At 42.3% G+C, this 23,423-nt stretch overlaps 1 protein-coding gene across 1 annotated transcript; it reads left to right on the top strand.

Moving 5' to 3' along the window:
- Window positions 1–1,378: 1,378 nt before the first annotated feature.
- Window positions 1,379–23,387, top strand: HDHD2 (haloacid dehalogenase like hydrolase domain containing 2; the record flags this gene model as incomplete). The annotated part of the gene is given in 6 exon segments (XM_034774415.1): window positions 1,379–1,480; window positions 5,102–5,310; window positions 10,220–10,304; window positions 16,282–16,498; window positions 19,178–19,241; window positions 22,138–23,387. Coding segments are annotated over 6 exon segments (780 nt in total). The 3' UTR covers window positions 22,242–23,387.
- Between the last annotated feature and the right edge of the window lie 36 nt (window positions 23,388–23,423).

Genomic DNA, 23,423 nt, shown 5'->3' with positions numbered 1-23,423 from the left:
AGCCTTGGCCTTCATAGTATCAGACTTATTTTTAAAATATGCTTAATCTTCCTTGATACCATCTACCAGTATGTATTAAAGAAAACTTAGGCAGATCATAAAGTCATCTGTAGAATTTTCCTAGTACCTGAGACATCAGGTTCATGACTGATGTGATCTCAGTTAAAGATAAATGTTCCTTCATAGGAATTGATCAGAATGTTCTGATAAAAGATTTAAAATCTGCTAAGGCAGGTACCAGTCACACCGTTCAATACTGTGCCAACTTTCTTATGTACTGTGATCAAAACAGATCAACAGAAAATACTGCTTAAAATCTAGAGATGGCAGACTGTGCCATTAGGCAATTGGGGACAACTGGCTGAGCAAAGTTGTTCAAGAAGCAGGAGACACAGTTCAAAAGGGTATCTGAACTAGGGATATATTAATGACTAGTACTAGTTTCTGCAGATGATTCTTCTGTCGCCACGTGTGACTTGCCGACGGGCCTGAAAAACAGAATCCTTGTTCCTCCACCCTTCCATGTATACCTGGAATGCCGTTTTCTATGTTAGGCCGAGTGTTCTGCACTTCTTTGTATAACACAGAAGTGTTCTGATGTAAGATTGTTTGACTGTTGCCTCACAAAATGAGGGTCCTGACCCTGCTGGGTGCTGAGTACCCTCAGCTTTCATTGACTTCCAGATTGGCACGCTGCAAGCCTGTTTTTTGCCAGTTGTTTTGGGACCCAATCCTGTCAGTCTTCACTTGCTTTGTGGCTTGGCATGCTAGACGGACTTTGGGACTAGGAATTAGGCAATCTGGATTCTATTGTTGGCTCAGTCACTGATTCACTGTCTGACCTTAGGCAGATCCCTTAGCCTGTTTGTGCCTGTGTTTCCCCATCTGCAAAATGGGAATAATACCCCTTTTTGTAAAACATTTTGAGCTCTATAGAGTTGAAAGTGTTACATAATTGCTGAGTACTGTGTATTTTCATGTGAGTAATGCACTAAAGTCAGTGAGACTACTTAAACGAGCAAAGATTTGCAAGATGAGGCCTCCATCCAGCAATATCATACCTAAAAATCTCCTTCCCTATGGTCTTAGTTGCTTAGAAAAATTTTAGTCACTCAGATAAAAGCCCTTAAAAACAAATAGCCCCTGATTTCCATATATAGCGTCTTTGAGAAAATACCACCCCATCAATTATGTATTTTTTTTAACACTGCTGTTTATTTCTCTATCTAAAGGGGCCCATTCAATACTATGAGTAATGTTCTGAGGAATACCAGGCTTGGCACAAATGAGACGCTTAACAGGGTTCCTCATTTTTATCGTCCATTGTCTCCTAACCAGTTTTTTGTTTCATTTATTTTTTTTCCCCTGGGGAATGAAGGATGGCAGCTCGGCGCGTGCTGAAAGCAGTCTTGGTGGATCTCAGTGGCACACTTCACGTTGAGGACTCAGCTGTGCCGGGCGCACAGGAAGCTCTTAAAAGGCAAGTTATCCCTCCCATGTTCCTCTGAAAGACAAAAATGCATGTAAGTGCTGTTTTTATACAGATACCTCATTAGCTGAATGGCTTTCCTGGAGCTTGTACCTCATACTCCTGATGTACATAAGCAAATATACACATGTGGCCCTATTCCACTCTGTTACATTGGACTGACTCCATAGTAACTTCACTGAAGCCAATGGAGTTACAGTGGTATAAATTTAAAGTAACTGGGGGAAGATTTTGGCTCAGAGGGTATTCTTTGGGGAGCCTACATTTAATTTGGCCTTTCTGCTTAGTTTTTGCTTCATTTTATTATCTCTCTTTTTTTAAAACTTCTTCTGCGAAGCAAAAAGCCCAACTTTCGAGCACATTAATTTACCATGCTTTGGAAATGTTCTATAATATAGCCCCTCTTTTCTGAGAATGTCAGAATGTTAATTAATCCTCCCAGCACTCCTGGTAGGCAGTGTCATTATCTCCAACCACTCAGATGAGTGAGATATAAATACCTGTCCTACATTAATGACCTGGAGGTAGGAATACAACCCAGGGGTCTTGTTGACATCTGCTAACTGCTAGAGAATGCTTCCTCCTGGAAAACAGATCCTATAAAATATGGGGAGAAACCACCAAAGTTAAGCAAATGATCAAATTGATTAAGAGATGACCTCTCAAATGATGCAGAAGTAGTGACCCGAGTAGGAGGAAGATTTAAGGCCCTGATTCTGCCAGGACTTATACATATGCTTAACTTTATGCATAACTTTGTGAATAGTCCCATTGTTTTCAGTGGGATTACTTGTAAAGTGTAAGGTTAAGCATGGGTCTTTGCAGGATCAGGGCCTATATACGTAACTGTGGTTTCCGAATTAGACACTTGTAGTGCTAAACCACTAGTTGGAGGGAAAACTCACATAGGGATCAGGAAACGCCTGAGTTTCTTTCCACTAACACTGGTGGAGACAGTTGCCTCCTAAACCTATAGAATGAAAAGGGAGTGAGAACCACCAATCCCCTGGAAATCCTGTGGCAACATGGGTCCTGGTTGGCCACTGCTCCATTCTGCACCTGTGCTCAGGGAAAACCTGTGGAAGATGATATCAGGGGGGTCAGTATTATCTTCTATGGGGAAATCCCTATAGATTGGAAGGGGGGAGATGCCATAGAGATCATCTAGGCTCCTCCCAGGTTCCGTGTATACCTCCAGATCTTCAATCCCTGAGAGGGAGAGTGTTGAAGGGGCTTGTGTGGGATAAGGAGATGGGGAGCTATTTTACCACACAGCCACTGCTTCTCTCCTACTTTCTGTACTATCTCCACCTGGTTTCTACTGGGATTTGCTCAGCCAGGTACTGTATTCGCCTGGGTCAGTGTGAGAAAGGGGGAGGTGGGAGGGGAAGAAGGTGTATTGCTCCTATAAATCATATTTAGTGCAGGGCTTGGCAACCTTTCAGAAGTGGTGTGCCGAGTCTTCATTTATTCACTCTAATTTAAGGTTTCACGTGCCAGTAATACATTTAAACGTTTTTAGAAGGTCTCTTTCTATAAGTCTATAATATATAACTAAACTATTGTTGTATGTAAAGTAAACAAGGTTTTTAAAATGTTTAGGAAGCTTCATTTAAAATTAAATTAAAATGCAGAGCCCCCCCGGACCGGTGGCCAGGACCTGGGCTGTGTGACTGCCACTGAAAAAACGCGTGCCATAGGTTGCCTACCCCTGTTCTAGTGCATGCCCTGCCTGTACCTGGGATAGCAGCCCTGGAAAGAAGGCTAGTCATTTTCACTGCAAAGAAGAGCCAGGTTTTTTTACTTGGAGACTTAAAGAAATATCCCCAAGTAATTGCTCTTCCTAAAAGAAGCTGTAGCAATTGGCACGTGGCTCATTCTGTGAACAAGTGAGTAGTGAGTGAAAAAGCAGGGCACAAACCCCAAATTGGTTGTGAGTTCTAAGCTTAGATTTCACCAACTCCTGAAGCACTATAACAGCCTAATCATGGAGTCACAGACAGTCCCCATGGCCATTCTGAGCTACCTTGCCACCTAGGCCTGCCTTTGTGATAGATGGTACTTTACACCAAAAATATTTAGGTCACTTCCAGTCACAAAGGAGCAGTCACTTATCTCTGGTCAGTTATACCTCAGATCTCAAACCGAAGGCAACACGTGTAGCCAATCCTATAATAAACTAACTAAAGAAGTATTAAGAAAAATAAATGAGTTATTTGTTACTCCTGGGGGAAATCTGCACCATAAAATTAAAAATTCGGCACACAAGATTTTAAAATTCTGCATATTTTATTTGTCAAAGTAACATCAAAATAATTGAAACTGCTGTGATTATATTGTAATTTATTACCTGTCAGCAAGTATGTCTGTAACAATAAAGACCCAAAAAAAAAAAGATTCAGGAAATGATTTTTTGACAAATAGATTCCTTACTAGGCATATTCATACAGAACTTTGAGTAATAATTCATTTAAACTACAATACAGAAATGTATTTCCTGCATCCCTCAAAAGAAGTGCAAAGGCTTAGGGGAGTCAGGCGTAACAGAGGAGCTGAGGAAGAGGGAAGTAATTGCTGGGAAGAAGACTGGGTGTGAACCTGGAGGATTGTTGAGTGTGGGTGGGAGAAGTCTGGAGCAGGATTTTTTGGAGGGTGGAATGTTAGGGAGTCAGGGAGCCCCCCCTCTCATGCAGACCCTGGCTGACTCTTAGCCTCTCTCATTCAGTCAGACACATCTGCCCCTGTTCCCATGTGTCCCTGCACCCCCACTCAGCCACCTCCCCTTCCCCGCCCCCTGTCCCCATGTGTCCCTGGACCCCTACTCAGCCACCTCCCCTTCCCCGCCCCCTGTCCCCATGTGTCCCTGGACCCCTACTCAGCCACCCTCTCCCTCCATCCCCGTGTGTCCCTGCCCTCTCACTCAGCCACCCCTGCTCCCCCATCCCTATGTGTCTCCGCACCCCTCCCCCGTCCCCATGTGTCCCTGTACCCTCTCAGCCACTCCGCCTTTACCCATCCCCATATGTCCCTACACCCCCACTCCCATTCAGTTTCTGTCCTAGTCCCACTAGCTCTTCTGAACCCCAGTCTGTGATCCCCCCAGCAGCCCCATGTGCCCCATGCTGTCTGTTGCATGTTTCCCCCTCCCTCCCCCGCCATCCCATGCCTCCTCACCTGGCCCCACTTGTCTGCCGGCGTCACAGATGCAATACTCTGGCCATGTGACACCTCCTGCTTTAGTGGCTGCTCCACATAGAGAATGCTGTTGCTACTGGCACATTATTCCTTTAGCTCCAGTGGAAGAAGTTCTCTTCCTATTGAGGACTCTGACTGCTTTTGTTGGACAATGGGCCTTAAGACTGATTATTGACTCAACTGATTGAAAAACAAAAAATAAACAAGCTAAATGGTCAGGAGTTCATCAGCTGTTTATAGTTCTTCTTGGCATCTGTAATCTAAGGTGCAGCAAGGGAAGGGGATTGTCTTTTCAGAGGTTGCTTATATACCGAGAGTTCCTTTAAAATAGAAAGAAAATGAGTGAAAGGTGCATTAAATGTATGTTGTATGTAACAAAATTCTCTAGTCAACTCAGCTTTGCTTTCCCTGGATTAGATTACGCAATGCTCCAGTTGCCATTAGATTTGTGACCAACACAACCAAAGAGAGCAAGAGAGACCTTCTGGAGAGGCTGAAGACACTGGAATTTGACATTGCAGAAGATGAGATCTTCACATCTCTGACTGCGGCCAGAAACCTCCTGGAGCAAAAGCAGGTCCGGCCCCTGCTGCTGGTGGACGACAATGCTTTGCAAGATTTCAGAGGTAAGGTGGTGATCAGCTGAACCTGGGAGCAGCATTGGTGAGCCTTCTATTAGTTGATGGAACTTTTACAATTGTCTGTCCCATGTAAATAGGTGAGATCCCATCCCTGTCATTTAAGATGTGAAGCTGAGATTCTCAGACATTAAAAGGCCCCTAGCACTTATCAGAGGAGTAATTAATTCCATTGTTATTTTGACCACTTGTCTATTTGGGTAATTGCATTCCGCCTACTTAAACTCATCTATAGATTATTGTATCCCATTGATTTGCTTCCTGTCCTGTAGTGTTGCTGAGCCCTTAACAGCTGTTATGTCCCCTCCAGAGTGCCCATTTCTTCTCGATTCAGATACATGACCATCTTTGCCCAACGCTGTAAATTGACTGAATGGTACTTTCATGTGTCATTTGTGTCTGTTCACCTTGAGATGTTACCAGCCTCCACTACCAGAGGCAGACTAGCTTGATATTTTGTTTCAGAGCTGTCAAGGATTGGGAACATAGTAGGGGATGAAGGGTGGTAGTGGGAGAGGTGGTATGATAAGTCCTACATAGGATGAAGGACTGCTTGCAATGTTCCCTTGCACAAATTCAGGACCGAGATTGGACCTTTGGCCCCAGTTGCTTCCTGCTGTCTTCTGCCAAAAGGACAGGTGTGACCTCTACACTATTTACAGGCCCTGTATGATTAAAATGAAAATAAGATCACAGGCACTGATTTACAGCTTCCCCCGGGGGTGCTCCACCCTTTCCCCCAAGGCCCCACCCTCGTTCTGCCTCTTCTAGCCCATGCTCCACCCCTCCCCTGAGGCTATGCCCATGCCCCACCTCTTCCCACCCCTTCCCCCAAGCGTGTCCCACCCTTGCTCCGCCTCTTCCCACCCCCGCTACTCCCCCTTCCCCCCAGCACCTCCCGCCTGCCACCAAAGAGCTGATTGGCGGCGGATGGGAGGCACTGGAGGGGGGGGAGAGAGAGGAGCTGATTGGCAGGTGGGTTGTGGATGCTGCAGTCCTGGAATGCTCACGGAGTCAGCGCCTATGATAAGGCTGCAGGATCGTTAGTGCTCCAAGAAGTGTTCAGAGGACCCCACCTCTGGGGAATAAACTGGCTGGTTTTATGAATTACTATAGGTACCCAGCTAGTGTTGTAATGTGTTTTTTGCTGATTTTAATTCAACCTCAGCACCATGAACTGTACTATATTCTGCATGCTTAATGGACTGTTCGTGTAGGTTAGCAAAATCATCACAATCCATAAGCTACAACAATGATGACTGTTTGAGACCTGGACTGTTGTACAGTCATCAGTAGGAGTGTGTTTCTTTACTTGAAAGAAAGTTAATTTTCAGAAACCTCCTGAAGTCACTCTTTTGTTCATCTACAGCTAAACTCTGATTATCTGTGTGTCTTGGGGGTGTGTGGGACGGGACAGCCAAAACCTTTGGATAAGCTGATAAAATGCCATTCCTCTATGCATTTCAGATTTGGAGGACAGTTAAGCTAATTTGATCTGAAATTCGGATCATTGGGGTATACTCTATCTGTAAATGTCAACACGTTTTATAGAATGTGTGTACCAAAGTGTAGGGAAACTGAGGTTTTCTTGTAAGATTTTTATAGGGACCTTGTCTATACTGAGAACACTCATAGCAGTTCTCCCAGTTCTTGGTCTGACACTGGTGCAGTGCATTTTTTTACCACAGTATCTGGCCCTACTTTGAGCAAGGTTAGACAACAGAGTAGAATACTTGGATGCTAATATCTAAACTGTATTCTTAAATTTATTCATCTAAATTTGGGTTTTTTCTGATTATGTACTCTATGTATCATATGACTTTTAAAAACAAACTCTGTATTTGTGGATAATCTAAGCACTATATTCAGATGTACTCTTCTCTCAACCTATGTATTACATTTTTTTTTTAACATTAGCTTTAATAAAATAAATTTAAATCTGTCAAAAAAAATGTCCTGCATGCATTTCTAGATGAGTGTTGGGAAGAACTGCTGAAAATTTTCAGTATAGCCTCAACCAGAAAGCTACTGCAGTGGATTTGATATTATCACATATCAGTTTTGTGATTATCAAATGTAAAAACCTAAGGTATTTTACTGTCATTTATCATGAATTAATAAACATTTATTGCATTACCATTAAGTCTTTATATTGAGAAAAATTAAAATATCCAGATTCTAAATTAACCAGATTTGCAAACAATCAGAATGTTAATATCCCTTAATTTTAACTCAAGGGGGGACAAAGTTGTGGATCATTTGGTATTGTTCCCTCTCCCGCCCCCGTCCAAACACATATGCCAAAAATTTCAGTCCTAACAGGTTTATGATTTCAGTAGGTTCTTATCCTTTCATGCTAGGAGCTGGGAATTTTCTTTTTAATTTCGTCCAACATTCTATTCAGTATTCTTCAAAAAAGTCTCAATGGGCTATGGGCAGTGAAACTATAATCTATTCTTTCTGTTTTTTAAATCAGATCCCTATTGCTGGGGACAGGTGTATCCATGCTCTCAACAACCCTTATCTAGGCTAGGATCTGCAGTTTGTTTCTAAATCAGTTTAGTTAAATCAGTGCCATGTCTGTGCACTGATTAGACTCAACATGGACTGCATTGGGTATTTTGGGGTCTTTTCCATATGCAGAGTCTCTCATACGTACTCTCAGTAGCATTCCTGAAACAGTTAAGTAAAATGGAGAATGTTTTAAATTTCTGTTAGTAACTGGTGTTGGATTGTTCTTGGATAATTTTCCCCACATCAGATTGATCACAGATTGATGAATGTAATCCATTCTTTAGTTAATGGACCCAGATGATTTCAGAGAGTGTCTTATATCTCCAGGGTGTCTCTGAGTGCTACATTCTGTATTTGGCTCTCTGGGTTAGCTTAGAGATGTGCAGTATGAGACACAGGACAGTAATCTGTTTGACTTTAGGCCTGTTGAGGCACAGAAGTGCAAGTTATTCCAGCAAGGGTGGCAGTGCAAAAACGCCAGCATGTGCATGATGCTGCTGCCTGCCTCACCCTTGTGCGCCTGTCCCAACACTGGCTCCAACTCTGCTTCCACTGCTGGTTCTATGACTTGATCCTGTTCTGCAAAGGTATTAGTGGGCCACGTCCTAGCTACGTTAGAGATGACATCACCATCTGAGAACTGCCAAAAAAGTTGTGCTCCTCTAGAACAGTGCAGGATAAAGCATGTGAGAACTGGAGATAAGGTATTCTCAAGGGCACTTGGCTATGTAACGAACTTGTAGAAGAGACTAATCCAAAGTGTGATGGCCTTAAGGTCCTGCTGCAAGGCCTTCCTCTCTGGATAGAGCTTTTCCATCATAACCAGAACGACATTTACAACCATGCCTGCCAAAAAGAAATCTCACCCCAAGCAGAACTTTTCATAACCAGAGGGGAGCAAAACACTCGCTGAAATTCACTATCCCAGTCTAATTAACATGCAAAGCACCTGGAAACTAACCATGTAAATTAAGCATTCAGAGATTTCTATTTCAGAAGATGGTGATAAAAGTGAAGAATTTGTATACTCTGTCCCTACACTAGCTAAATCTTTCAATATATGTGGTTGGGTGGATCTGTCATCACAATTACTGATCTGGAGTTGCATGCGTTGTGGAGAACAGCAGATTCCTGACACATCAACCCCTTTATCTTTTGTCAGTGCTGAAAGACATAAATTAATCCCTTTTATGTGCATGTAGTTATGGATCTGAGGACAGAACTAAAAGTGTCTTATCAGGAAATGCTGACTTCTGTTGTCCAATGTCTAACTGTACTCAGTCTACTTTTAAATGAAAGGGCGTCAGTGTGTTAAACCAAAGAAGATAACACTTCTTCTGAAAACCAAAAATTAATACTTGCCTCCATGTTCGACAGGAAAGTGTTAACCCCAAGTGTTATCAACTAATGAATCCAATCTTATCTGCCTCTGGGATCTTGAGACCCTCTTCCATCAGTTGCTATTGATCTGATTGCCTACTTTCCTCCTCACAGTGGTCCTTGTGGATTGTAATCAGCAAGGATCATGGAAGTTAGAACTGCTCCATGTTTCAGAGGTTTATAATTTCCTGTTCAGATTTCCTAGTTTGTGCATTTGTGCAGGAAGAGAGAAGCCATTCATTTTTTGACTCCTCTTCTTCTACAGGGCACTGGGAACAGTGCAGTCCTTTTACCTTTTATTCATAGTGGTCACCATTAAAATGTCCGCATGTGTCCCTACAGGTTCTACAAAGGACTGCTTCCTGAGATGCTGTAGTTTTCCCTTATACTTAGAATGGTAACTGGTCAATGTTGACGCTTTATTTAATGGCTTCTGCCATATTTAGATTGTGTGGGCCAGATGATCCGTCCTCCCTCAGCTTCTAGAAGTCCTGGCACAGTGGAACTACTGCTGTGCTGCTGGGTGAAGGGATAAGCTGAGAAGTAGCTGCATGCTAGGACTGTATTCCCTGCAGGCATGCTGTGATAAATCTCTCTGGAGCAGCTTGGAGGGAAGGAAGTTGGGGTTGCACTGGAGACAGTCACCATATGGATCCAGAAGTTTCTGATTCCCCTATTTAGGGAGCCTCTGTGGATCTTGTCTGCTAATAGAGCCCTGGGCTGTAGAAGTGGCATGTCTGAGCAGCCTCTCCACAAGCTATGCGGGTTGTAGGGAATGATTCCATTTCCCCCTGCCAATTCTTCTTAGCTGCCCTGCACGAAGCCCTTCTGCTCTAACTTTGTATCAGAGGTCCAGGGAGGCATTTAGCCACATGGAAGGCTGAACGTATATTGTTAGGTATAAACTAATTCGCTCACTGGTCATAAGACAAAAATTGTTGTTTACAAATGTTTTTTAGAATAAGTAAATCTGAGGGATTGTGTTTTGATTTTCATTTTCCAGGGATACCTACAAATGATCCCAATGCCGTGGTGGTAGGACTAGCTCCTGAGCACTTTAACTATCAGATGATGAATAAAGCATTTCGGTAAGTCGTGAGAAGATAAGAGCTACCTTACTGGCTCAGACCCTGGTCCATCTTGCCCAGTATCCTGTCTCCGACAGTGGCCTGTACCAGAGCGTCAGGAGGAGTGTACAGAACGGGGCAGTTATGGAGTGATCCACCCCTGTCTTCCACTCCCGTCTTCAGATAACCAGAGGTTTAAAGTATTATGTATTATTTGTATTGTCTTAGCACACAAGACCCCAGTCAGGATCTGATTAGTGCTTGGGTCTGTACAAACATATAAGAGACACTGTCCCTGCCCTGAAGAGGTTACAATCTAATTTACAACTAGACACAACCAGTGTGAGAATAGACAGGAGGGGGAATGAGAGGTAACAGTAGCAAGAACACTTGGTTACTTAGGTGAGGCTCCAAGTGTCTGTTTCCGATGCCATAGGTGTAATGCTGAGGGACAGCCCTCAGGCTTGCTGGATCTGGAGGCTTCACTGCATATTTATCTTAAGGTGGTTTAACATGAAATTAAATGGGTTCCACAACCTGTCATTAAACTGTAGAACTATTGCCGCGGGATGTTGTAGCGGACAAGAAGTGAGCAAGATTCCAAAAGGGATTGGACATTTGTTACAAGAATGTCCAGAATTAATACACTTTGGAATCTCAAGATTCAGGATTTAAAACAACCTCTAATTGTTAGGGATTGGGAGACCTAATGTGGGGGGCAGATTCTCTCTCTTCCTCCCACCCCCCCAGCCCTCTTGCATCTGCCTAATGTGGGATTTCTTGCATCTGCCTCTGAAATATCTGCTGCTAGCCACAGTTGAAGACAGAATACTGGAAAAGCTGGGTCCTTGTGTCTGATCCAGTCTGGTTGTTCTTGTGCTCCATTGAGAAACAGTATTTAGTCTATTTTGTCTCTAGATTGCTGAAATGATAACATGGTTAAAACAAGTGACTGCATTTGTGCCTGTTTTTCAGTGGCTTGTGCAGTGCCATTTTACCTACCCTTGTGCAATGTATGCAGCCACACACCGCTCTTCTACTAGTTTGAGGCTTAGGGTCCGTTTAACTTGGACTTATTGTTGGTCCGATGAGATAAAGTGGGTTTTAGCCCACGAAAGCTTACGCTCAAATAAATTTTAGTCTCTAAGGTGCCACAAGTACTCCTGTTCTTTTTGCTGATACAGACTAACACGGCTGCTACTCTGAAACCTGTGTAAATAATGGTTTCATTCTCTCTCTTCTGGCTTGATACTGCCACCCATCAGCATAGTATCTGAATGCCTTCTCTTAATGAGAGAGTTTGGGACCACAGTGCTTATAACAACATACCCAGGACCACATAACCCAGGAGGTGAGATGCAAGGTAGGTGGGGCTAGATATTGCATTCTCTATACACCAAAACTTGTGTATTGAACTTGTAAATACTTTTTTTTTTTTTTTTAATACATGTGGTTCTGAAGTACCATCTAGAAGAATCCTATAGGGCAGTGTTCTCAAACATATTTGATCACGCCCCCCCTTCTTTGCATCTGTAGTAGTTTGTCCCCCTCTCCCACCATACAAGTACATATACCAGTAAAAAAAAAATCAACATGCAACTCTCACTGAATATTAAAAACAGTACGGCATTGATTCAAACAGAGCCATTTACATATATAGTAATGTAGATTTTAAGTGAGATACTGCTTACTTGCATCACACTGTTGTTACTAGTCGAAGGGGATTCACCTGTTTTTTGGAGCAGAGCAATTCCATCATTTGAGTAGCCTTTGTTTGCTGTTGCACAAATGAGCCAATGATCCATTGTAAAAAGAGCAAAAGCAAAACTGTGATTGTGGTTGAAACGTGCACACCGCATCATAGCAAACGGATTAACGTGCAGACAGCAACAACTTTGTATAATGTTATGCAAGCTTAACAGAAATCCGTCAAAATGCACAGTGCCATCTAGAGTCAAATGCATAGCACTATCTGATGACCTGATATGTCTGGAGGAATCGACTTTGCTAGTTATTTGTTACTGTGGGTAAAATGTGTGCAGTAAGATTTTTTTTTTTTCCCCCCCTAAAGTTTCTCACATTTCCCCCCCACTCCCCAGAATACATTCTGGGGCGTGCCCCCACAGTTTGAGAACCTCTGCTATAGGGTGAGATTCTTCCACCTAACTATTGAATGTAAGTATCTTTGTGCTTCTGCAATATTAAATTCTTCCATATCCCAATTGTGTGCTCCCACTGTGTGCAGATCTGGCTGTAGCAGAGGTTTGCAGATCCATGTCTGAAACACATGGTCAGGTGAATACATCTGAAAAGCTAATTGTACATATTGTTAAGGGTGTCTCATTCTCCATGTGCTTCCTAATAATGTCTATGTCTACCCATGTGCCAGCGGCTAGAACTCCAAAATAAATAGGTAGATATGGATTTATGCAGTTTAAACATGGGTTAAAACTGTGGATCTTCAATTGAGTTTCTGCCCCAAACAAGCTTCATGTCAGATTTCGGTGATGCATATCTGAGGAAGTAGCAGGCAATTTTTACCCATGTTGAGCAGACCAGTGATGGGTGCTTTGTTCTTGTTGAATCTGGTTTGGATTAAATTGATTCAGTGTAAGTGGTTTTTGTTTTTTTCCCTTGTACTAATGAAACTGAATGAAATGTTATCGTTTTTATAATACTGCAGGTGCCTGTGGCGCTTTGCAAACACAGATGAAGAGAGAGACTTGCTCAAAGAAGCGTATTTTCTAACCTAGACCAGGATGGACTGATTTAAATCACCAATTTTAATCACGATTTAAATCAGCAAGCAGAAAACCTTGATTTAAATCATCGATTTGAATTGTGTTTTTCATTTGTACTTTTTAGTTATTTTCCTAAAGAAAGGTTTGTTTTTCCACTGATAGGTAACCATTAAAACCTTTACACTGAATTTGGGGCTTTTTTTTTTTTTTTTTTGCTCACCAGGAGGATACATATTTTTAAGCAATTACATAGCTTAATGTAAATTTATTCAGATTCTTAATTTTTATATTTTTATTATGTTAGAAAATGGTGAATGGTGCATTTCTTATTTACTAGATTACTTTTTTTTTTACTTGTGACTTGTGTCAAGCTCTGTGTGGAAACTCAAATTCAATTTAAAATGCACAAAAACAGCATTTACATTTTATTAAATAAAGCCACTTCAGATATGCTGGATACATAAACTTTTTGATAAACATTTTTTCTTAGCAAAATATGTTTTGCATTTAAAACAAACTGATTTATTAAAGCAAGGAAGAATGATTTGTCATTAGTGAATTGATTTGTTTCTGGTCACCATGTCCTTCCAGATTTAAAATTAGTAGATCTCCTCTCAAACCTAGTTTTTATTCATAGACTGGAAAAGGAAAACAAGTTTTAGTTGTTTTTTCCCTTACTTTGAATGATCTAGTCATTGAACCAAACTAGTTGAATAAACTGAAATGAGGAAAATATTGGAACTGCTGGCAAAAGTTGATTTAGCACTTCAACAGACTGGTTCTAGGTGCCTAGCCAGTGACCCAAACTACTGAACTAGTAGAATTTACTTTAAAACTTGGCAGCAAACGTACTGCTTCTATTATATTTTGTATTTAATTTAAATGATTTTAATTGATTATAATAAGTTTACAACTTAACAGGTCAACAATTTTAAATTTAATTTCAAATAATCTGTATTCAATTTTAAATTGTATTTAAATAAAAAATCCAATTTTAAATTTAAAAAAGCATTTATATTTATTCACCCTGATCTAGACAGATCCAGTTCTTTGGGTTGAGTTACAGCAGAGTGCCAGACGGAGATTAGCGTTGAAAGAATGTGAAGGGTCAATAGGCGGTTGCTCTGCGCACTGGATTTTTCTGGAAGGCTTCTATGCATGAAAAGTTCTCCTTTCCCAGTCCAAGGAAACTGTCAAAGGGCCCCTATTGATTCCTGAGCTGTACTACTTCGTGGTTGTGTTTTCCACTGTACTGGTTACATTTCTACCCATTGTGATAAAGACTTAGAATTGGCTGCGGTATATGAAGAATTTGCTGCCCAGTCAAACGGGAAGCACTCAACGATCATTACCTCAGCTTTTATAGATACAATCTAGAGGGCTTTTATTGCAGTGAAACTAAAACTGGTGAGAGGATTGTAACAGCTGAGCACTGCTTGGTAGTACCAGGACCCTTCCTTCAGCTAAGCAATTAAGCAGACTTTCCCGTGTTACTGATTATGCTTTCAGTGTTTATGGAGCTGCTGTATCCATTGTAGAGAAGAACTATAATACAGGTGATGGCAAAATGTAAACAAAGAACCTGATTGTGAGAGGGGTGGAGGTCCCTTAACTCCTAGGACATTCACAGTCACACCCAGTATTAGTTTAAGGAAACCCTCTTAACTGCTAATGCCCCAAATTACAAACATTCATGTTTAATTTATTATTATTTTGTGTTGCACTGATTCCTAGAGCTCCCCATCGGGGCCCGTTGTGGTAGGCATCGTACACACACATAAAACAGACAGATGGTCCCTGCTCCAGGGAGCTTACACGTACAAGACAACAGGTGGCTACAAAAAGCATGTGGTGGAGCACAGGGTAACAGTGAGATTATGATTGTTGTAGTAAACAGTATTGAAAATACTATTCCATTCATGGTTGTCTGGATCTTTCCAGACGATGCTGTGCTAGTGGCAGCTTTCTTCTAGGCTTCTTAGCACGCCAGTTGTTTTGGCAGGAAGAATGAAAAACTCATTTCATTCTTGCTCGCAGAAACCCCAGGGAGAGTTTTAAATTTTATACTGACCTCTACAGCATGCATTGCTGGAGAATCGGAATAATAATAATGGGGCTAAAGAAACGTGAGAACAGTCTGAAGAAATAGCTCCTACTCTCTCAAAACATTTCTAGATCCACTTTCTGAAGCCCCCAGCAGCTGTGGACAGCTGAGAGCTTCAGTGGAAGGATTTCCACTCATTAGTCTCCCATTATTCTAATCAGAGGTGTTACGTATGTGTTGATCGGACATTTTGACTAATCCTCCAGTCTGAATTTTTCTCTCCCTATAACAAGGAGACTGTACAACTTTGTTCCTAAAATGTAACTTCTGATAGCAGCAGCCACACCAAGAATCGAACAGCTACTTGAGTGTTCAATGGTGTGTGTATGTGTGTGATGTGTAGGCCTGTGGACGTGCTGATCTTCCCTTGTAACTAGTGCTTGCCTTTATGTTTTAACATGCTTTTGTTTTCTTAATTCCATTTTGGATGCTTTCTGCTTGGAGTTCATCCTAGCCCCCATCAAAACTTGGGCATGCTGGAATTGGAATGTGGGAGTTGAACTGTGCAGACATTGGGTGTAGTTGGAAGATGGAACAGGCAGTACCAAGATTTGCTCTGCTGAGTAATCTGTATTGCAGAATTCCTATGCAGAGTAATTTTGGAAGCACTGAAATATTAATCCACCCAGCGAAGGCCTTGGAAGATTAGCAGGAAATTAAATGTGTGCATCCATCAAAATCACCAGCACTATCTACAGTTAATATCTAATAAAATATTTACAAGGCTAAATCAAATGAGTTCGTACTTCAGCCATAGACAAGGGAAAGTGACTTTGAGGTTCTGTTAGATAAAGGAATTAATTCCATCACTGAGTGAATAGAAATATATACTTATCTTTTGAAAAAAATCTTCTCTGGCTCTTGCAGTCCTTTTTAAGACAGTGGCTTCATTAGGTTTTTTTATTCGCTGGTTCTGATGACTGGAAGGAGGAGGGAAGTAACTTTATTTATGTAACTCGCTCAGTAAAACACTAGTTTAATTCTAAACCCTGCTACAGTTTGGGGCTTGATCCTGTTTCTATTAAAGCTAGTGGGAGTTTTTGGCATTTACATCACTGGAAGCAGGATCAGGCCCATAGTAGCACATATCTGTGAATCCAAGGCAAAACATGTTTTTGTTTTTGTTTTTTTTCCTCTTCCCTTGGCTCTCTAGGTTGATCCTGGATGGTGCCCCTCTTATAGCTATACACAAAGCTAGATATTATAAGAGGAAAGATGGCTTAGCTCTGGGCCCTGGACCTTTTGTAACTGGACTGGAATATGCTACAGACACCAAAGCAACAGTGGTGGGGAAACCAGAGACAACCTTCTTTCTAGAAGCCTTATCAGGGACTGGCTGCAAGCCGGAGGAGACGGTTATGATTGGCGATGTAAGTGTAACGGCTGAGTAAGCACATTATCATCTACCTCCCTAGGTGGCCCCCATGTCCATGGTATCTGAGCACTTTGAAGAGTATATCCTTCCAGCATCCTTGTGAGATAGGGAAATGTTGGAATCATAGAAATGTAGGGCTGGAAAGGACCTCAAAAAGTCATCAAGTTCATCACCCTGTGCTGAGGCAGGACCAACTAAACCTAGACCATCCCTGACAGGTGTTTGTCCAACATGTTCTTAAAAATCTCCAATGATGCAGATTCCACAAACTCCCGTAAACCTAGTCCAGAGCTTAACTATCCTTAAAAGTTTTTCCTAATATCTAACCTAAATCTCCCTTGCTGCCCATTATTTCTTGTCCTATCTTCAGTGGACATGGAGAACAATTGATCACCATCCTCTTTATAACAACACTTAACATATCTCAAGACCTATCAGATCCCCCCCTTGTCAACCCCATTTTAGAGATGGGGGAACTTAGACACAGAAACACTTAAGGCGTAATCCAAAACCCATTTAGTCAATCCCATAACCTCACTGATCTTGCCCAACCTCACGTAAGTCTGTAGCCAGGAATAGAAATTACCCCTCCTGAGTTCCAGCTCAATGCCTTAACTATAGGACCATTCTTCCCCTATACAGCTATGCCACAGATTGCCAGCTCCAAATAAGCATTTCCATGATCCTGCACCTATCTCATAACTAATTTAAAAAAAAATTAAAATATTTACCCCAAACAAGGAAAACAGTCGCTCTTTAAAGGGACACTGCCAACTTACTTGCTTATTGTGAGGGAACAAGTTTCCTCAGCTCTGTTACTAAGATCATGTAATTACACTAAAATTTTTAAACTCCAAAAGCTTGTTCTTACAAAATATACACTTGGGCCAGATTGGAGTGGAGTCCCTTTAAAGACCATGACTCTTGAATGTTTGTCTCCTGAATACTCTACTGAAGGTGAGGTTGAAATATTCCACATTTAAAAAAGTAATTACCTAAGAGTTGTTAGAGCTGTAGTAACCAAACATTGCATATTGTCAGGAGAAAACTGGGGCCTGACCCTTAAATCACTGCCCATGGGAACTCTACCTCCAGCCCAGGATGCCATTGAGTTCAGCAGGTTTCATTGCAGGAATAAGGGTCTGAATAATGGATCTTTCTGCAGGATCAGACCTTTACATTGTAACAGATGTTAATTCAGAGTACTTGATTAATGTTTCAGAATGGCTTTCATCTTGCATTATATTATAGGCAAGGCTGGTAGCACCACCTGTTAAGGTTGTCCAACACTTCCCATTAAAAGACCCTGTTTTCAATTCCTTAGAACTTTGCAAAGATTGGGCTGGAATTTTCCATGCTGGGTGTTGCCTCAGGCTGATTTTTTATTTTTTTTTTTGGGGGGGGGGGGGGGGAATTTCAGCTAAAACGGTTCAGCTGTTTCTGAGAATGACAAGGGAAAAATACATTGTTTTCCCCCCTCCCCAAGTTAAAAATTCTGGTGACATTTTCTTTGAACTGTGCTAGCACCCCATCCTTTGGAGCAGGAACTTGAAATTTGGCTGATGGGTGGCCTCTGAGTCGAGTATGTGCCTTTTGCTGGGTCTGTAAAAATCTGCCCAAATTTGGGGGACAGTTATAATTAAGATTCTGTCCGCACTGAGGATGCTCAAGCCTTTCACAGCTGCTAGCACTGACCAGATTTTTCATGTGCCATCCCCGCAGCGCGACTGAAGCCAGGGCTTCCCTGTAATGGCTGCTCCAGCTACTCTGGGCCTGGGTGGGCTAAGGCAGCAGAACTGAGAGTAGTGAGCCTGTTTCTCCTTTGCTTTCAATGATTTGCTGATGGCGCCAAGGCTGCATGGAGGAGGAAGCCATGTGATTTGAATATAGAGGGGACTAAAGCCAGACCACAAGGCAGGGAAAGAAGTGGGTTAGGACAAGGAGTCAGATGAGATGCAGGTGTGGGGAGAAACTGGGACTGACTGGGTAAAGAAACTAGGAATGGAACTGGGACAAGAAGCCTGAGTGCAGAGTGGAAGAAGGAAGCAGGCATGGGAAAGTGGCAGGACTTAGCCAAGGACAGACTGGAATGGACAGAGCAGAAGGGGTCAAGGCTGGGAGAAACTGGCAGAAGGATCTCTGCCAACTGGAGCACACTCCCTTCCAGAGCCTGAACAGAACCCCAGTTTTTTCAGTTTTTTTTTAAACCTAAGTACATTAAAAGAACAGTATTAACGTTGCAAAGTCAAGCACTCAGGCAGCCTGAATTCTGTTATTTCCTGAGTTTTGAGTGCACCTGAAGATGCAGATGGCACACAAGCATCTCGTGGGACTTCCAAAAGTGCCTAACTCCCACTGATCTTGGTGTTTCTGAAAACCCCACTAGGCAACGCTCTGCATCTTTAGGCACATAAGTACTTTTAAAAGCTGGTCCTTAATGTTTAGAGTATTTAAACCATATTAGTTTTAGCTTAAATCTTGCAGTTCGGTCTCAAGCAAATCTCCCACATGGGCAAAATTCTCACTGAAGTTACTTACGTGCTAATTTCAGGATATGGCCTATTATTGTTTTGATTAGACTGGGTCGTCACATGGTGGTGAACACCACAGAATGCCCATAAACAAATTGTTTCTGTAACTCTAGATTAACCTTGTTTCCTCTTCTGTCTGCCAGGATTGCAGGGATGATGTGGGTGGAGCCCAGAATGCTGGCATGCTAGGTATTTTAGTGAAGACTGGTAAGTACTGCATGGATTTTGATATCTTGTGAAATATTTTTTCACTGCAATAGAGCCATATTGGAACAACTCCAGCACGTATCTGAACAAATGCAAAACTGGGTCTGGGTTTTGGTCAAACTGTCCCTGGAGGGGGATCTCAACTGAGTCTTAAGGCATAAAATGAGCTCAAACTAGCTACAGGAATAAAGAGAAACAAGAAGACTTTTTATCAATACATTAGAAGCAAGAGGAAGACCAAAGACAGGGTAGGCCCACTGCTTAGTGAAGAGGGAGAAACGGTAACAGGAAACTTGGAAATGGCAGAGATGCTTAATGACTTCTTTGTTTCAGTCTTCACCGAGAAGTCTGAAGGAATACCTAACATAGTGAATGCTAATGGGAGGGGGGTAGGTTTAGCAGGTAAAATAAAAAAAGAACAAGTTAAAAATCACTTAGAAAAGTTAGATGCCTGCAAGTCACCAGGGCCTTATGAAATGCATCCTAGAATACTCAAGGAGCTAATAGAGGAGATATCTGAGTCTCTAGCTATTATCTTTGGAAAATCATGGGAGACGGGAGAGATTCCAGAAGACTGGAAAAGGGCAAATATAGTGCCCATCTACAAAAAGGGAAATAAAAACAACCCAGGAAATTACAGACCAGTTAGTTTAACTTCTGTGCCAGGGAAGATAATGGAGCAAGTAATTAAGGAAATCATCTGCAAACACTTGGAAGGTGGTAAGGTGATAGGGAACAGCCAGCATGGATTTGTAAAGAACAAATCATGTCAAACCAATCTGATAGCTTTCTTCGATAGGATAAGGACTCTTGTGGATAAGGGAGAAGCTGTGGATGTGGTATACCTAGACTTTAGTAAGGCATTTGATATGGTCTCGCATGATATTCTTATCGATAAACTAGGCAAATACAATTTAGATGGGGCTACTATAAGGTGGGTGCATAACTGGCTGGATAACCGTATTCAGAGTTGTTATTAATGGTTCCCAATCCTGCTGGAAAGGCATAATGAGTGGAGTTCCGCAGGGGTCTGTTTTGGGACCGGCTCTGTTCAATATCTTCATCAACGACTTAGATATTGGCATAGAAATACGCTTATTAAGTTTGTGGATGATACCAAACTGGGAGGGATTGCAACTGCTTTGGAGGACAGGGTCATAATTCAAAATGATCTGGACAAATTGGAGAAATGGTCGGAGTTAAACAGGATGAAGTTTAACAAAGACAACTGCAAAGTGCTTAGGAAGAAAAAAATCAGTTTCACACATACAGAATGGGAAGAGACTGTCTAGGAAGGAGTACGGCAGAAAGGGATCTAGGGGTTATAGTGGACCACAAGCTAAATATGAGTCAACAGTGATGCTGTTGCAAAAAAAGCAAACATGATTCTGGGATGTATTAACAGGTGTTTTGTGAGCAAGACACGAGAAGTCATTCTTCCGCTCTACTCTGCTCTGGTTAGGCCTCCGCTGGAGTATTGTGTCCAGTTCTGGGCACCGCATTTCAAGAAAGATGTGGAGAAATTGGAAAGGGTCCAGAGAAGAGCAACAAGAATGATAAAAGGTCTTGAGAACATGACCTATGAAGGAAGGCTGAAGGAATTGGGTTTGTTTAGTTTGGAAAAGAGAAGACAGAGGGGACATGATAGCAGTTTTCAGGTATCTAAAAGGGTATCATAAGGAGGAGGGAGAAAACTTGTTCACCTTAGCCTCTAAGGATAGAACAAGAAGCAATGGGCTTAAACTGCAGCAAGGGAGGTCTAGGTTGGACATTAGGAAAAAGTTCCTAACTGTCAGGGTGGTTAAACACTGGAATAAACTGCCTAGGGAGGTTGTGAAATCTCCATCTCTGGAGATATTTAAGAGTAGGTTAGATAAATGTCTATCAGGGATGGTCTAGACAATATTTGGTCCTGCCATACGGGCAGGGGACTGGACTCAATGACCTCTCGAGGTCCCTTCCAGTCCTAGAATCTATGAATTAAATGAATCTCAGCCTATCTCTGTGAAGACCATCGGTGATGCATTAGGTCAAGAAGAATGCCAAGTGAGTACCCCTTTTACAGTGCCTTGTTGTTTGTGAAGTACAAGTGATTGGAGCATTGGACAAAATCTCTCTGTAGTGGGGTGGTCCCCCGCTCCTGCCCTGAAGGGCTTAAAACAGCCAGGGAGAAGGGCTGCGGCTCTAAAAGCTGGGCTGATTGGGGAAGCTGCTGCAGTTGGGCCACGCCCCAATCAGGCCACAGCTGGCCTGTATAAAAAGGCTGGGAGCCAGAGGCCAAAGGGTCTCTCTCTGCCTTCAGAGGGAGAAGGGCCTGGCTGCAGCAAGCTTGAGACAGAGTACCTGAGTGGAGCAGGGCTGGGGAAAGGCTGAGGAGCTGGGGAGTTCCAGCCTGGAAAGCCCCAGGCTGTGGCCTAGTAGAAGGCCAAGGGATACTGGGGGTTGCAGAGGGCAGCCCAGGGCTAGGCCAAGGCAGCAGGTCCAAACCCTTCTTGCCTGTGATGAGTGGCCTATGCTGCAGTCTACCCCAGGGAGTGGGGGCTAGTTAGTGACTGGCAGTGGCCTTATTCTGAGGTGAGGTGAGGTAGGGATAGTGGGTGGGGGTTCCCTGGGGAGGGGAGGCCCTAGTACTGAGGGGTACTGCCAGGGGGCAGCACCCCAGATACAAGGGCACCAGGGGCCGGGAGGGACATGGGGGCCAGAGGACAGGTGGATCATTGGCCTGCAGAGGGTACTCCAGGATGCTGGAAGAGCTAATTCCCAGGAGTCACCAGCAGGAGGTGCTGCAGGGGTGAGTCCGCTCCTCTACACTCTCCTAGCTCCAGGGAAGACTTCAGGCTGGCAGGGCAGCTAAAGCAGCTTTTAAAAAAGCACCTTTTTTGTTCTTTTATTTCAGGTAAATATCGAGCAGCAGATGAAGACAAAATTAATCCTGCTCCTTACCTCATCTGTGAGAGCTTCCCACAAGCAGTAGACCATATCCTACACCATCTGCTATGAGAGAAGCATTTAGTTTGGAGAAACTTGGCTGTTTTGACATTGTTGTCTCCCTTCCGCCTCACAAAATAAAACTCAGAGCACAGTGTGTGCATCACACCTGCAATCAGGCAATGAACATGTCTCACTGCAGAGCACTGAAAGGAAATGATACGGATGTGCAACCCCGTGGCAAATCATCGGTAAACTCTCTTACTTCCCTCAAGATGGAACACAGAGAGTGGAAAAGTAGGTCTCCCAAGTGTTCATCAGGTCAGATGGCAGGTGGAGAGAAACCAACCACCAGATGAAACAATTTGTTTTCTTGTATCTTGTAGGGAAAGGAGGGAAATTCACATAGAGTCTTTGTCTTTGACTGTTCAGGAAGTAACTATTTAAGAAGCCCATCTGAAATGTGCCAAGTTAGTTAAACTATAAAACCTATGAGAAATGTGCCAAGATAATAAACATCAACAAAGCATAATAGCCATTTTTAGTCTAAATGATGATAGCTTTGTTGGTTCTTGTATGTTTGTTTTAGTTACCATGTGGCTTCTCTCTGCTGTAATCTGACTAATTTAAATGTAGAGATGGTACACATTAGGAATATCTTACAATTTACGATATTACCATTACTAATACCAGTCACTGCTGATTTCTCTCCCTCTATTCAAACAGGTAACAATTGTTTTTTCAAGTTTTATGTAAAATTCAAACAATCAGTATTTTACAGATGTTTTAATTAGATGCTGTTATTAACAGGAATGGTGCAGAAACAAAAATCTGGTCCTTAATGGCTTTATAGGCCATGAATTTTTGAAGTTAGACTTCAGCAGGGTCCTATTAACTCTACATTTGCAAGATTTCATTTTTTTTCCCTCTTTCTAATGCTATGAGAAAAAACCTTCAAACCCATGGGACTGATTCAAGCTTTTAAGCAGTTGGTTAATACAGCTGTAAAATGAAATCTCATCCTGCATGTGTTAAATCCACCAAAATGAACTAACTTTGTAATGATGGTCAATAGCTTTCCTGGGCCGTTTGCAAGCTGTAATAATCAAAGTCCTTTCCAGTTGTTTTACAGTGCTCCTGCGTGTTAAGTTATTAGACTGTAATTGTACATCATTGTAGTACTCCTTATTGAAAATATAGTTTTGTGTTAATAAGCCACACTTTCTTCTTGGGAAGAAAAAATATAATGAATAT

This window comes from Trachemys scripta, chromosome 6 (genome assembly GCF_013100865.1).
Source record: "Trachemys scripta elegans isolate TJP31775 chromosome 6, CAS_Tse_1.0, whole genome shotgun sequence".
In the NCBI taxonomy this organism is placed as follows: domain Eukaryota; kingdom Metazoa; phylum Chordata; order Testudines; family Emydidae; genus Trachemys; species Trachemys scripta.
Note: the sequence above shows the minus strand (reverse complement) of the source record. Positions and strands in the feature narration are given on the sequence as shown.